We start from the raw sequence: 13,017 nt of genomic DNA on the forward strand, positions 1-13,017 counted from the left end.
AGCTGTGTGGTGTTTGCTGGGTAGTGCCTGATGATGTACCCACACACCTCTGAGACCGTGATCATAGAATAAGAATATCCTGAGTTGGAAGGGACCCAATGCGATCATCAAAGTCCAGCTCCTGGCCCTGTGCAGGGCACCCCAACAATCCCACCCTGTGCCTGGGAGAATTGGCCAAACACTCCTTGAGCTCTGTCAGCCTTGGGGCCGTGACCACTGCCCTGGGGAGCTGTTCCAGTGCCCAAACACCCTCTGGGGGAAGGAACTTTCCCTAATGTCCAACCTGAACCTCCTCTGACACAACTTCATGCCGTTCCCTCGGGTCCTGTCGCAGAGAGCAGAGATCAGTGCTGCCCCTCCACTGCCCCTTGTGAGGAAGCTGCAGACCCTGAGGTCACCCCTCAGTCTTCTCTAGGCTGAATAAACCAAGTGCCTTCAGCCACTCCTCATGTGGCTTCCCCTTTAAACCCTTCCCCATCTTGATGTCCCTCCTTTGGATGCATGAGCTTCACTAGAGATACACCACCTTCTCCATGCAAACAGACCTGCTTGGTGCTGCAGAGTCTGGAGTGTCACTCTGGGGTGCCTTTGCATAAATAACAAAGGTCTTGCTAATGTCCTCTGTTCTCCCTGGCTGGATTCAGCTCTGCTCTACAGACCTTGTAACACTCATGCAGCAGCTCTTCTCAGGCAAAACTAGGTTCTTGCTGTGTGGTGTGGAAAAGAACTGTAGAGCTGGGCAGGGCTTGGCCTGTCATTTTCATACTGCACTTTGTACTCTTCATGGGTTTAATGTTGTTTGTGCAGCAGGCTTGGTCCTGGGATCCTGTGAAATTGTTTTGGGGCATGGAGGGTGGAAATGCTCTGCTTCCTGGGAAGAAGAGAGCTTGTTTAAGTTTTCACTCCCAGTTCAGCTGCCAGCTGGAGAGTGGCACAGTACTGGCCTTGTTTCAGAGCAGGTGTCACTGAACCAGGTAGGTTTGGATTCCAATTCTGCCCTGCCCAGGTTTTCCAGGTCCTGGCAGCCCCAAGGAGAAGGATGGTTCCCTTTGGGGACACATGGGACTGTAGTACTTGGAGTAAATCAACCTCCCTCATCCACACTGTAATCCTTGAGGCCATGCCCTATGCCACACCACACACCCCATGCACCACTCCTCAGGGCCTTGCAGCCAGGCGTAGCTGTATGGAGACTCTTTCCTTGGATTTGATGCTGACTGCCTCTCTGGAGCAAGGTTTAGACTATCCAAACCCTTTCTGCCTCTTTGCCTTGGGTCCCCTCAGCAGAGCTTTCCCTCCACCCTTCCTTTGGCTGTCATGACATGTTTTCCAGCACTGAACCTCACCCATTTACCAGCTGTGAGTGCTGGTGGTCTGTTTGTCTCTGCTGTCCCACTGTCCAGGACCTTGTGAAGGTTTGGGAGGCAAGGCTATCCCAGCCACTGGCTGTCACTGCCTGTGTCTCACATCCCCTTGGACACGTGAGAAGTGCTCTGACCCAGGTCGCAGCCACTTCCCTTTCTTTTCCCATGGGAGAGATGACCCCGTTCCTCATGTTTGGGCACTCTTTGGCTGGAGTGTCTTTCTATTCACCTCACAGCCTGCTGGAAGGGCATTTGTTTCCTATTCCAGAGTCTTGGCAGGACAGTGGGCTGGTTGCCCACTGCAGAATTAAGCTTTTTGTGCCCTGACCACAGGGAGCAAATCTCCTGTGAGCCTGGGCAGTGACCAGGGCAGCTCAGTGCTTCTGATCTCGCCGACAGCAAACTCTGGTCCTCTCCAGATGAAGGGAACTCCTTCCTTTGCAGGCACGAGGAAACCCACGGAGCTGGCAACGTGGCCTCCTCCCCCTCCACAGCCTGCCCCGCTCTGTGCTCTCCTGCACCCTCAGGAAGCTGCAGCTTCCTCAGGACAAACTGTGGCATGGGGAGGGGAAGGCTGGGAGTACTCAGCACTGGGATCCCGTGAATGGCTGCACATCTGCACCCCAGGCAGCCCTCGGTGGCACGGAAATGTGTCCTGGGCCACGATCACACAATGTCTTTGGAGTGGAAGGGGAGGAAAAAAAGCAGAGAACTGGAAGTGGTCTGGATAGTCCAAAGGGTTTGTGCTTGGGCTGCCAGACTTCAAAGAGAGGGGTAGGAGGAATCCACAAGCTCCAGAGGGCAGTGGGAGTTGATGCACAAGGAAGTGGCTGTCCTGTCCACTGGGGAGGTCCAATTGTTGGTGCACATCAACAGGACATCTGTGGAAATGGTGCCTCCTGGTTTGATGCTGCTGCTTCCAGTAGGGCCTTTGGGAGTATGAATGGTTTGTAAGAGTCATCAGAGCAACTCTTGACCTGGAAGATCTGCCTTGAAATATGCTTGGTGTGTTCCAAGGAAAGTTGTGTGTCTGGAGTAGTTGGTTGATCTCCATGGGGAGAGGAGAAGAGAGCCTCCAGGCAAGCAGGAGACGCAGAGGTCCCTTGCTAGAAACAAGAGGGGCAGGCTGAACAGAACAGCAGGTCAATCCTTTCAGGGAAGAAGGTCTTCAATAAGGAAATGTCAGACCTCAGTAATGTCCTTGTCCCACTGGGTGTATTCCACTCTCCTGGGAGTCTCAGGCTGGTGGGACCTGAGGAGTCACAATTCCCTCATCACTGCCTGGGTGGGGTGGTGGGCTGGGACTGCTCTTTTGGGATTTGTCTGTCAGTGAGGGATTTCTCCCTGTTTGCAGAGAGGGACTACCACAGCCTGTGCGAGAAGCAGCCCATCGGGCACATGCTCTTCCGGCAGTTCTGCGAGACGCGGCCTGAGCTGTCACGCTGCGTCAAGTTCCTGGATGCTGTGGTAAGAGCAAATCCCGCTGGGCTTCTTTGGGGCAGGCAGGGATGTTCTTAGCACCCTGTGCACAAACTGGTTAGCCCTGGGTGCTCCAGCAGTTGCCAGGTACTTCCAGGCATAAAGGGTTTTCCTGGAGGAAAAACTTGTGAGTTGCAGTTTCTCCAAGACAGAGCTAGGCCTTTGCTTAGGGAGGTGTTTGCTGGGGATCTGGTTTTTGAGGGAAGCATGGGAGACATTGGGCAGAGGGTGTTGCAGCTCTGCAGCAATTACCTGATAGCAGGGCTGGATCCTGGCTGGACCTGCTCCTCACACTGTTTGCTCTGTGCAGGCAGGGTACGAAGTGGCTCCAGATGAGAAGCGGAAGGAATGTGGGCAGCACCTGATTGAAAAGTACTTGAAGCCAAATGTGAGTAAGAGAGTTGTTTGCTGCCTGTAAGGGTAGTTTCCAAGCAGTTGGAAAGCCAACAGCTGTTACTGCCCATGTCCTGCCACAGTCAACATGCTGGGCAGGGCAGAGTGCAGGGCAACCCCACCATTTCACAAGCCACCATGCTGCTTTGCCCACTGACCCTAAAGCAGATGGGCACCTGTGTGCTGTTCCTATGGGCTTTTTCCTGGCAGGATCCTTGGGCTCTGCTCCCTATGTCTGACTCCATCCCTTTGTCCCCAGAGTGAGGATCATGTGCCTGAAGTTCCCTCGCAGCTGGTGGATGCCTGTTGTGAGAGGCTGGAGCAGGAACCTTCCAAGGAGCTCTTCAAGGAATGCACTAAGTAAGTTGGAGGCTGGGGCCTGCCTGCAGGTCACACAGGGCACAGGGTTGATGCTGCAGCTTTCACCTTGTCCCTTGTGGTCCCTTCCTCAGGGACAGTGAGGACTGGTGCTAGGGCTGGTGCCTAGGGAGTTTTGAGCTAGCAGTTTGCAGCCTAGGTACAGGAAAGTGGGTTGTGCTCTGGGAGCCACAAGCTCCTTCAGAAACCTCTGTCAGCCCTCCCTGTCTTCCATGGCTCTGAGTTGCCATTTGGGAAATCCTTGTTTCAGCATGAGGCACAGTGTTGTGCCAGGATCTCGTAGGCTCCCATGGAGCAGAGCTGATGGCTGCAGTCCTGTGCCAGGTCTCCTCTCCTGCCAGCCACAGATGTGGCCGTTGTGGTTGGGTTACACTGGCTGTTGCTGCAGGGATCTCAGGTCACCTCTGTTCCCATCACAGAAGCAGTGGCCAAGGTCCTGACTCCGAGTGTGAAGCGGAAGCTGTTAGGCAAACCAGGCTCGCAGCGTCTGCCCCTCCCTGCACAGTAGCTAGAGCACATTGCCTAACTAACTGAGTGCAGGGCTGTGGCAATGTGTTTGCTGCAGTCTGCTGGGGAGCGTTAGCTCCGTGTGTGGTAACCAGTGTCGTGTCTGAATGCAGAGCCTCCGGGCTGGGCCCTGCTTGCTCTTGGCAAGCTCGGAAAGGGGAGAGCCCATCCGCTTCTCCTTGATGCGTGTCTCCAGTCTAGACACTGTCTAAGGCTCTTCACTCCACTGGGCAGCCCTGGCACAGCTCTCCAAGGCAGTTAGCTCTCTCGAGCAGGATCCCCTGTGGCCTTTTGTGCTGGATATTCATCTGACAGTGAACAGCTCAGCGCCTGGTGCTGAACGTTGCTAGCAGCTGATTGCAGCCTGTGGGAGTGTTTGCCCTGTGAGCAGAGGGGCAATCGCAAAGAGTCCCATCGTCCCTCTTTGTCCCACAGCCCAGGATGGTGCCAAGAGGCCACAATTAGCAGTGCCAGCCTGGTCCCAGGGTGCTGTGTTTGTCAAAGTGGTACCTCCAACGCGCCTTCCTTTTGCATCAGGCTTAGCATGGAGGGGGCTTTGTGGGCCAGGGCTATGTGGGTGATTCAGGCTTTTGGGGTTGTTTACCTCCTCTTTCCTGGGATTGCTGGCTGTTTCCCCACCTGTGATCAGCTCTCAGGAACCTTGCTCGTTCTGCTCTCTCCTAGGCTTATCCACGACTACCTGAGTGTGGCTCCCTTTGCTGACTACCTCGACAGTTTGTACTTCAACCGCTTCCTGCAGTGGAAATGGCTGGAACGGTAACACTCCTCACAGCACTGGGAAACCTGCACCCTCCCCTCACAGGCTGCCTGAGGGGTCACTCAGGCTCTTTCCCATGCTGGGCCTTGCCTTCGTTGTCCTTTGGGGCCCATTATTGGCACCAGCAGCAGCAGCAGCTTGCCTCACAGGGAAGCAGGGTCTGCTTGAGCAGGGATTTGAGATGAGCCACTATCTCTCAGGCCAGGGCATGAAGGTGGTTTGGGTTTCAGCCCCTGCTCTTCCTGTTCCCATCTCACTCTGGTTTCCTTTCCCTCACAGGCAGCCAGTGACCAAAAACACTTTCCGCCAGTACCGTGTGCTGGGTAAGGGTGGCTTTGGGGAGGTGAGTAGCCACCATTTCCTCTGCATTCAGGGTACCAGGCAGCCACTGTTGCCTGCTGCCAGAGCAGACCTGGCTTGGCCATCAGGGTGCCACGAGCTGCTCCAGCACCTCGAGGCAGGTGCTGCTGGCTGGGTGGGCTGTGGGGGCTCTGCGCTGGGTACTGCTGTGTTCTGGGTGACCTGTCAGCTCCCCTCCAAGAGGCAGGAGCTCACCTCTCACCAGGTACTAGAGGTGTGGGAGGTATTGTGCAGGATAGGTAGCACAAGCCCTCTGGTGTGTACTGCTGCCTGGACAGAGTCAGGTCTGTTCCCTGTGCCTTGACAGGGCAAACTGCACTCCTGAAAACTGTCTTTAGCAGACCTCCTTTGGTTTCTGAAATGGCCTTCCGTCTTCCGAGGCACTAGCCATGGTGCTGCTACGGGTGTCGGGCATCACATCCCTCTGCTTTGTGCTGGATATTGGGATACTGCTCTGTCACTGCTCCTTGAGTCCTCTCTTTGACAATGGGCTTCTCTCTAACCTCAAAGTGAGGCAGGGACAGGGTCATTTTTGTCTTCCTGTGCCTTCCTGAGAGCAGAACCTAGACCCCCACCTTGGAAATGGCAGCAGGAGGGTGCTGAGCCTTCTCCCTCCTCCAGGTTTGTGCCTGCCAAGTGCGTGCCACAGGGAAGATGTATGCCTGTAAGAAACTGGAGAAGAAAAGGATCAAAAAGCGGAAAGGAGAGGCCATGGCCCTGAATGAAAAACAGATCCTGGAAAAAGTGAACAGTAGGTTTGTAGTAAGTACATAGGAATTGCTCTCACTTTGCTGCGGTGGTTGATTCTTCCTCCAACCAGCCAGCCTGGGACCTCTGTGCTCCTCACCTGGTGTGGAGAGGCAGGAGCAGGCCCTGGGAGTAGGGTCCTGGTGGCTGCAGGTCTGTCACAAGGCTGGAGTCTGGCAGGACCTCCTACTGCCTTCACATGCTGCTGTAAAGGCCCCCAAAGTCAGCCTCAAACACCCATCTGGTGTGACAGGCACCTTAACCTCCACAACAAAACAGTGAGAATTGTCTCTCCAGATGGGGATGAGCAGAAGCCTAGCCCTGAGCTATGTAGTGGGGAGCTCTCTACCTGGGTGCACAGGTGTGCACAGCCTGAACCTCCCTTTGTGGAGGATCCATCAGATGCTGCCCATGAATTGCTGCTGGGTGTTCACTTCCCCTGGAGGGGAGCAGCTCTGGCTTGGGGAAATAGTGTCCTCCCTGTCTGAGGAAAGCCAGGGGTGTGCTGGGACTGCTGGGCACTGCCATGCTCTCCCTGGGTTTGCACAGTTCCTCCTCTGCTGGCAAAGGCCCAATCCTGAGCCTGTGAGTGGCTGCTTGGGTGGCAAAGTGCCTGTGGGAGTGTGGGCACTTCCCTCTTCCAGCTGTGTCTTCTAACAGCCTTTCTGCCCTGAATTGCAGGTGAGCTTAGCCTATGCATATGAAACTAAAGATGCTCTCTGCCTAGTGCTGACCCTCATGAATGGAGGGGACCTCAAGTTCCATATCTACCACATGGGAGAGGCTGGTTTCGAGGAGCCCCGGGCAGCTTTCTATGCTGCTGAGATCTGCTGTGGCCTCGAGGACTTGCACCAGGAGAGGATAGTGTACAGGTGTGTGCTGCCTGGTCCCTGCTGGGAGAGCCTGGAGGGGCTGCAGAAACAAGAGACTTCCTGCTGCTCGTAGCAGCCCAGCTGGGTCTGTCTGCTCAAGAAAATAGACTTGAAAGCAACACAGAGTTCAGTGAGAGGGGATCAGGAACAGAAAGCTGATCTCATGGGAGAAGGGGAGAACTTAGCTTGGCTTCCTCATGCTGGTAAATGATCGCCAAGAACAGGATGTGATCATGCTGTGAATGCCTCAGGGCAGGCACTGAACTCCCCAGGCAGTATTGACACTAGAACAAAGGCTGCTAGGCTGCCCCAATGTGCTCCAGAGCTGGGCAGGAGGGAGAACAAGCTGATTGTAGAGTATGCTCACCGGGTTGTGTGATGCAGTGTTAGGATAGCATGGATAAACACTGGCCAGGAATTCCCTTCTGGTCCTACCCTGTGCCTTGCCCTCGGGCAGGATAAGCAGAGAAGCTTCTGCTTCTTCTCTCTTGCATGGCCTGCCCCATAGTGAGTTCTGCAGCTGCAAAAAGGGAATCAGCCCCAGGCTCACTGCTGCTTTGCAGAGGGTTGAAGCTTGTCATGTCCTGCCCCTCTGCCCAGGAAGGGAGAGCTGGCAGGGCCAGCTCTGGGGCAGAGAATGAGGGGAAGGTTATCTGTGTGCCCGAGACAGGGGAATTACATCCCACTGCTGCTTATCTGGGACTTGCTGAGATGTAGATGTTGCTTGTGTCCTTTACTTTGACAAGAGGCTTCTTGCTAATCGACTCCCTTCCCTCCTAGGGACCTGAAGCCAGAGAACATATTACTGGATGACCACGGTGAGTACAGGGTCAAGAGGAGCTTTGGGCCGGAGACCTTCTCTCTTCCTCTGCTGGAACCAGAGTTACCCTGTGTTCTTGGCAACTTCAAACATTGCCCCCTAATTAATCTCATCCTGTTAACTTGCCCCCTCCTCTGTGCAGGTCACATCCGTATCTCAGACCTGGGGCTAGCTGTGCACGTGCCAGAGGGCCAAACAATCAAGGGCCGTGTGGGGACAGTTGGCTACATGGGTAAGTCACTCTGGTTTCATCCAGACGTGTCCTCTGGCTGCTCACCTGCTCTCCCTGCCCTCACATCCCTCACCCCTGCTCCTGTGCAGCTCCAGAGGTGGTGAAGAACGAGCGCTACACGTTCAGCCCGGACTGGTGGGCTCTGGGCTGCCTGGTGTACGAGATGATCGAGGGGCAGTCGCCCTTCCAGCAGCGCAAGAAGAAGATCAAGCGGGAGGAGGTGGAGCGGTTGGTGAAGGAAGTGCAGGAGGAGTACTCGGAGAAGTTCTCGCCCTGCGCCCGCTCCCTCTGCACCATGGTACGGGTCTGCATCCCTGTTCCCTTGCTCCCACTGCTCCTTGCACCCAGCTCACTGCAGAGGTTTCAGCCAGGTTCCACTGTCTCTGATACGGCAGCACAGAGTGCCTTAATGCGTTGCTCTCCCAGGTGTCTAGCAGGCCTGTGCTGTCCCTACTGCAGGAACCCAAGGCTGCTCCTGCATGGAGTGCTCTTCACCCAGGACACTGAGTTCCTTTGTGTTGCAGCTCTTGTGCAAAGACCCTCTGGAACGGCTCGGGTGCCGAGGAGCTGGAGCCAAGGAAGTGAAGGAACACCCTCTCTTCAAGCATCTCAACTTCAGGAGGCTGGAAGCAGGCATGCTGGACCCTCCCTTCAAGCCTGATGTAAGTGCCTGTCTGTATCCCGACCTGTTCACTCACTGGTGCTGTCAAGGGAAGCAGGAGCCCTGACATGGTTCACCTGAGGAGAACCCAGCCCCTTCCCTCTTGTTTCTGGAGACTGGCAAAACAGGGGTCCAGCAAGCTCTGGACCGCAGGAAGAGGGGGCCTGGGCTTGGCCATGAGCCACGGTTGTTTGAGGTGGTGGCATCGTGGTGGAGCCTGGCATCAGAGCAATCTTTGTGCTGTTTAGCCCCAGGCCATCTATTGCAAGGATGTTCTGGACATCGAGCAGTTCTCCACTGTGAAAGGGGTGGAGCTGGAGCCCACGGACAATGACTTCTACCAGAAGTTTGCTACAGGAAGTGTGCCCATTCCTTGGCAGAACGAGGTAGGTCTTTGCTCCTGTTTGTGCCTACCGCAGCCAAGTGCAGTGTCCCTCAGGGTTTGAGCTGTCCCTGCTGCTCTCACGCTTTGCTGGGCCCCCAGTGGTGGGCTTCATGTGGCAGTTGCTGCAGCTATCTTTGCCCTCTTTCAGATGATCGAGACGGAGTGTTTTAAGGAGCTGAATGTCCTTAGCACAGATGGCACAGTGCCCCCAGACCTGGACTGGAAAGGGCAGCCTTCTCCACAGCCCAAAAAAGGATTACTGCAGCGCTTGTTCAGCAGACAGGTAAGAGTTTGCCCATCATTTCCTCCCCAGTCAGTCTCCCAGCAGCACTGAGCCTGTTCCTGTCTGTGCCAGGCAGGTCTGGCAGGGAGAGAACATGAGAGGGCAGAGTCTCTTCTAGTGTTATAGGTGGCTGGACCCCAGGGCTCTCAGGGGCACCTGTGCAAGGTTGCAGGGAGCCAGCCCTCACCTGGCTGGGGGAGTTGAGGGGGCTGGGAAGGAGTGTCCTGGCTAAACACGCTGGAGTCACACAGGCAGAGGGATGCTGAAGGCACTAAAATAGTAAGTCATCTCCCTTCCCACATGAATAATACCATTCCTGAATAAGGCCTTGCTCTTGGAATGGGCTGTCTGGGTTCCCCAGAGTATTTCTGCCAGACTTTGAGCCAGGCAGAGAGCGGCTCTTTCGAGGGATGAGGAGAAATGTCTTGCAGCTGCTGTGGGCTTGCTTGTCTGCCTGTGTCCACTGCCCAGAACAGTCATTGCCTTCTTTCCAGGACTGGCAAAGCCTGGGCTGCTGCCTCTCAGCAGCTGTGTGCAGCTGTGGGACTCCAGCATGGTTGGCTCTGGACCCACTCAGCCACCCGGTGCTGACTCCTGCTTGCCTGCCAAGCTCTGAGCTGTGCTTCACGGCTCAGTAGGCTGCCCTAGCCAGAGCCAGCTCCAGGCTGGGATACCCCGTCCTCCCCGAGGCAGGCAGGACCTGCCAGAGGATGGGCAGCTGCCTGTAGCAGGGGTTGAGCTGTGATTTCCCACGTGTTTTCTCTTTCCAGAGGTGAGCAGTCACTCCTGGCTGCTCTGCTCAGGGAAATACCCGGTGGCCCACGGACATGGCAAGATCTGGGAAAGAGGAGTGTTTTCCTTCAGTGCCTATCCCCTTCCCCCAGCAGAGCACAAGCTGTTTGTTGTTCTAACTGCCCCCTGAGCCACTAATCCTGCTTCCCTGCTCTTGCTGCCTTCGTGGGGGAGGCCTTACCCTCAGCTTGAGCCAAAGTTGCCCCTGCACTGTGGCTGCTGGGAGCTCTGCTCCCAGGGGGCTGTGGGAAGTCCCCTTCACTCCTCTCCAGATGGCTGGGACCCACAGAAGGGTTGAGAAGCTGTGAAGGGTTTGGCATTGCCATGTGCTCAGACTCCCATTTCAGCAAAAGGGGCTTCAGCTGCTTCCATGGCTGGCTGAGCCCTGAGCAGGGCAGAGCGTCTGTGCTGGCACTGAGCTGTCTCCCTGGGTGGCTGCAGTCCCCAGAGCCCAGCTTCCTCCAGCTTCTGAGCTAGCCAGCTGTGTGCTCACAGCTCTGTCTGCCAGGGGCTGAACCCCCAGATGCAGCTGGACTATTCTTCTGCAGCCTGGGAGGTCCTCTCCAGCCTCTTGTCTCCATGTAGCTCCCCCACACAGCCTGGGGAGGGCCTGGCCCGTCCCTGCCAGAGGGCAGCTGTAGGCTGGGTCGTGTGACAGTGCTCACCCTCTGCTTGCTGTGCTCCTCTCTCCATCCCTCCTCCCTCTCCTTGCCCTTCTAACTTCAGGACTGTTGTGGAAACTGCAGCGACAGCGAGGAAGAGCCCACCCGGCTGTAGAGCACAGTTCTCCAGCCCCTGGGACCCCCTTGTCTCTCCGAGTGCCCAGCCTGAAGGACACGGTCACAGTGGCCCCACAAGGTGGATTTGTTTACAGCTTTTTTCACGTCTGTATTTGAAGACTGTGAGGATGACTCCAGGGCTGGCAGCAGCACGTGGCTCAGGCTGAGGTGCCTCTGACCGTGGGCAAGCCCTGAGACAGACCTGGATGCTTCCAAATCTGCCACTTGGGATGGTGCTGCTGCTGCTCCGCTCCCAGGCCCAGGGTGGGAGGGAGGGATGGCGCCGGCGTGGGCCGAGGCCAGGCTGGAGCAGTTCTGCTGACACATTCCATGGTGCTGAAGCAGCACCACAGGTTTGATGTGTATTTATATATGTCAGTCTGTACATATCACATGTCAGTTTTTAATGTATAGGTGGGGGCCAGCACTGCCCCCACCCTGTCACAGGCACAAATGTCCTCCTATGGGGGGAGTGACGGTCCCAGCTTTGTTCCAGGGAGTCCTGGGCAGAGGCCTTCTGTGCCTTGAGGTGCCTAAAGCATCTTTTCCTGGACCTTACTGGCCGTGCTGAGGCGTCCCTGGCTCCAGCGGAGTCCATTGCTCAGCCCCAAGGCACAGGAAAACACTGTGCCAAAGTGTCTACCATTGCGTCCTGGCAGCAGAATGTCACTGCCTCGTCCTCACTGCCCTGTCTGCTGGAGTTGCTGCCTCCTGCCTTGTCTGGCACATGCTGCCAGCTCCGGCGAGCTGATCCCGAGCCCCTCTCCAGACCTCTGGCAGGCTGCCTGCCTGTGACACAGCCACTCCCATAGCACCTGCTACTGCTGGGTCCAAAGGGTTGGTCTGATTCCCTGGCATGCTGCAGGCTGGCCCAGCACAGTTCCATGGCTCTGGACCTGTGTGTGCCAGGGGTGACACTGTCCCCAGGCCCAGCTCTGTCAGAGGAGCAGACACATAAGGGACCTTGCCTCCAGAGAGCAAAGCTGTGGTAAAGGGAATATCCCTTCCACGAGTCATGTGGATCTGTGACCCAAGAGTGAGCAGGTTGTGACCAGCTTAGTGTGGGTCCCCACGGGTCCTGGGGAGCCAGCACAGCTCCTGTGCCCACAGGCAGGGCAGAGTGGAGGGGCTGGAGCCCTGCCTGGGGAGCAGTGTGGGGCTCAGCCCGCCTCTTCATTCTGCTTGTCCTGTCCCCTCTTGTACGCACTTGTCCTAGCTGTGTCTTGAGCAATAACTTGTCCCTTCTCTGTGTGTGTATCTGCACATGCGTGTGTGCGTGTGCTGCTGCCTCGTGCTCGTTCTGAGCCAGGCCCCCCCCCCCGGGGGCTGAGCACCTACTTGGACCTGTGGTATCATTTGCTTGCCTTGCACTAAAGTTGGAGAGTATTTAAATTTTTAACCTGTTGTTATGTGTGAGGATTTGCTGTGCTTTGTGTTGCTCTCATGTCACCGGGGGCCTGCTGCAGGCCATGGGGGGTTTGTGGCTGTAAGGAGGGGAGCAGGGACCCCTGTTCCTGGGATGCCATGGGCTCCTCTGGTGCTCCTGCCCTGCAGGGAAGGGCTGGGACTGCCCTCCAGGGCAGCTGCTGATGCTGGCTGAGCCCTGGGTGCTGCAGGTTGCCCTCAGTGGCTTCTGCTGCATGGGTTTTGGGTCACTATGGGGACACGACAGGTACAACTCCTTCTGCTAGTGGGATGCTCGTATCTGCTGTGGTCCCCTCTGGGGGCATGTCCACCCTTGGCACAGCCCCTCCTGGGCTGTCACAGGTGTGCTGTGGGGCCAGGACAGAGTGCTGATGACCTCAGGTCACTGCTTCGAGGGACCACCATGCAGATGGGGATCTCATGCCAGCGCTGAGTGCTTGTCCTGGTTTTGGCTGGCAGAGTTAATTTAGTGCAAGGAACTGCCCCTCAAAGGGGAGATGTCGCAGGGTGACACAGCATGAGCGGGGTGAGGGGCACCAGGGGCGAGAGGGTGAAGCAGGGCAGGCTGGTCGGGGGGTGCAGGGTGGGTTTGGGGTCCGGGGCTGGCACCAGCGGCCACAGCCGCAGCGCGGGGGGAGCCACACGCAGCTGCACTGGGATGAGAATAGCAAGTGCGGCCGGGTAGCTAGGGAACAGTTGCTATGGGAGCGGGCCGAGGAGGAGTTCTCACACTCAGAGGGGGCATCTTGGGGTAAAATCCAG

At 56.5% G+C, this 13,017-nt stretch overlaps 1 protein-coding gene across 1 annotated transcript in view; it reads left to right on the forward strand.

Moving 5' to 3' along the window:
- The window catches only part of GRK6 (G protein-coupled receptor kinase 6), an 11,081-nt gene extending 253 nt beyond the window's left edge, over window positions 1–10,828 (forward strand). The window contains exons 2-15 of the mRNA XM_009071469.1: window positions 2,719–2,831; window positions 3,154–3,231; window positions 3,496–3,596; window positions 4,806–4,898; window positions 5,179–5,242; window positions 5,881–6,021; window positions 6,688–6,878; window positions 7,659–7,696; window positions 7,841–7,930; window positions 8,020–8,228; window positions 8,455–8,592; window positions 8,840–8,977; window positions 9,125–9,259; window positions 10,778–10,828. Of these exons, the coding sequence (XP_009069717.1) occupies window positions 2,719–2,831; window positions 3,154–3,231; window positions 3,496–3,596; window positions 4,806–4,898; window positions 5,179–5,242; window positions 5,881–6,021; window positions 6,688–6,878; window positions 7,659–7,696; window positions 7,841–7,930; window positions 8,020–8,228; window positions 8,455–8,592; window positions 8,840–8,977; window positions 9,125–9,259; window positions 10,778–10,828 (1,580 nt within the window). The remainder of the gene's footprint in view (window positions 1–2,718; window positions 2,832–3,153; window positions 3,232–3,495; window positions 3,597–4,805; window positions 4,899–5,178; window positions 5,243–5,880; window positions 6,022–6,687; window positions 6,879–7,658; window positions 7,697–7,840; window positions 7,931–8,019; window positions 8,229–8,454; window positions 8,593–8,839; window positions 8,978–9,124; window positions 9,260–10,777) is intronic.
- The last annotated feature ends 2,189 nt before the right edge of the window (window positions 10,829–13,017 follow it).

Source organism: Acanthisitta chloris, unplaced genomic scaffold, assembly GCF_000695815.1.
Source record: "Acanthisitta chloris isolate BGI_N310 unplaced genomic scaffold, ASM69581v1 scaffold28233, whole genome shotgun sequence".
Lineage (NCBI taxonomy): Eukaryota > Metazoa > Chordata > Aves > Passeriformes > Acanthisittidae > Acanthisitta > Acanthisitta chloris.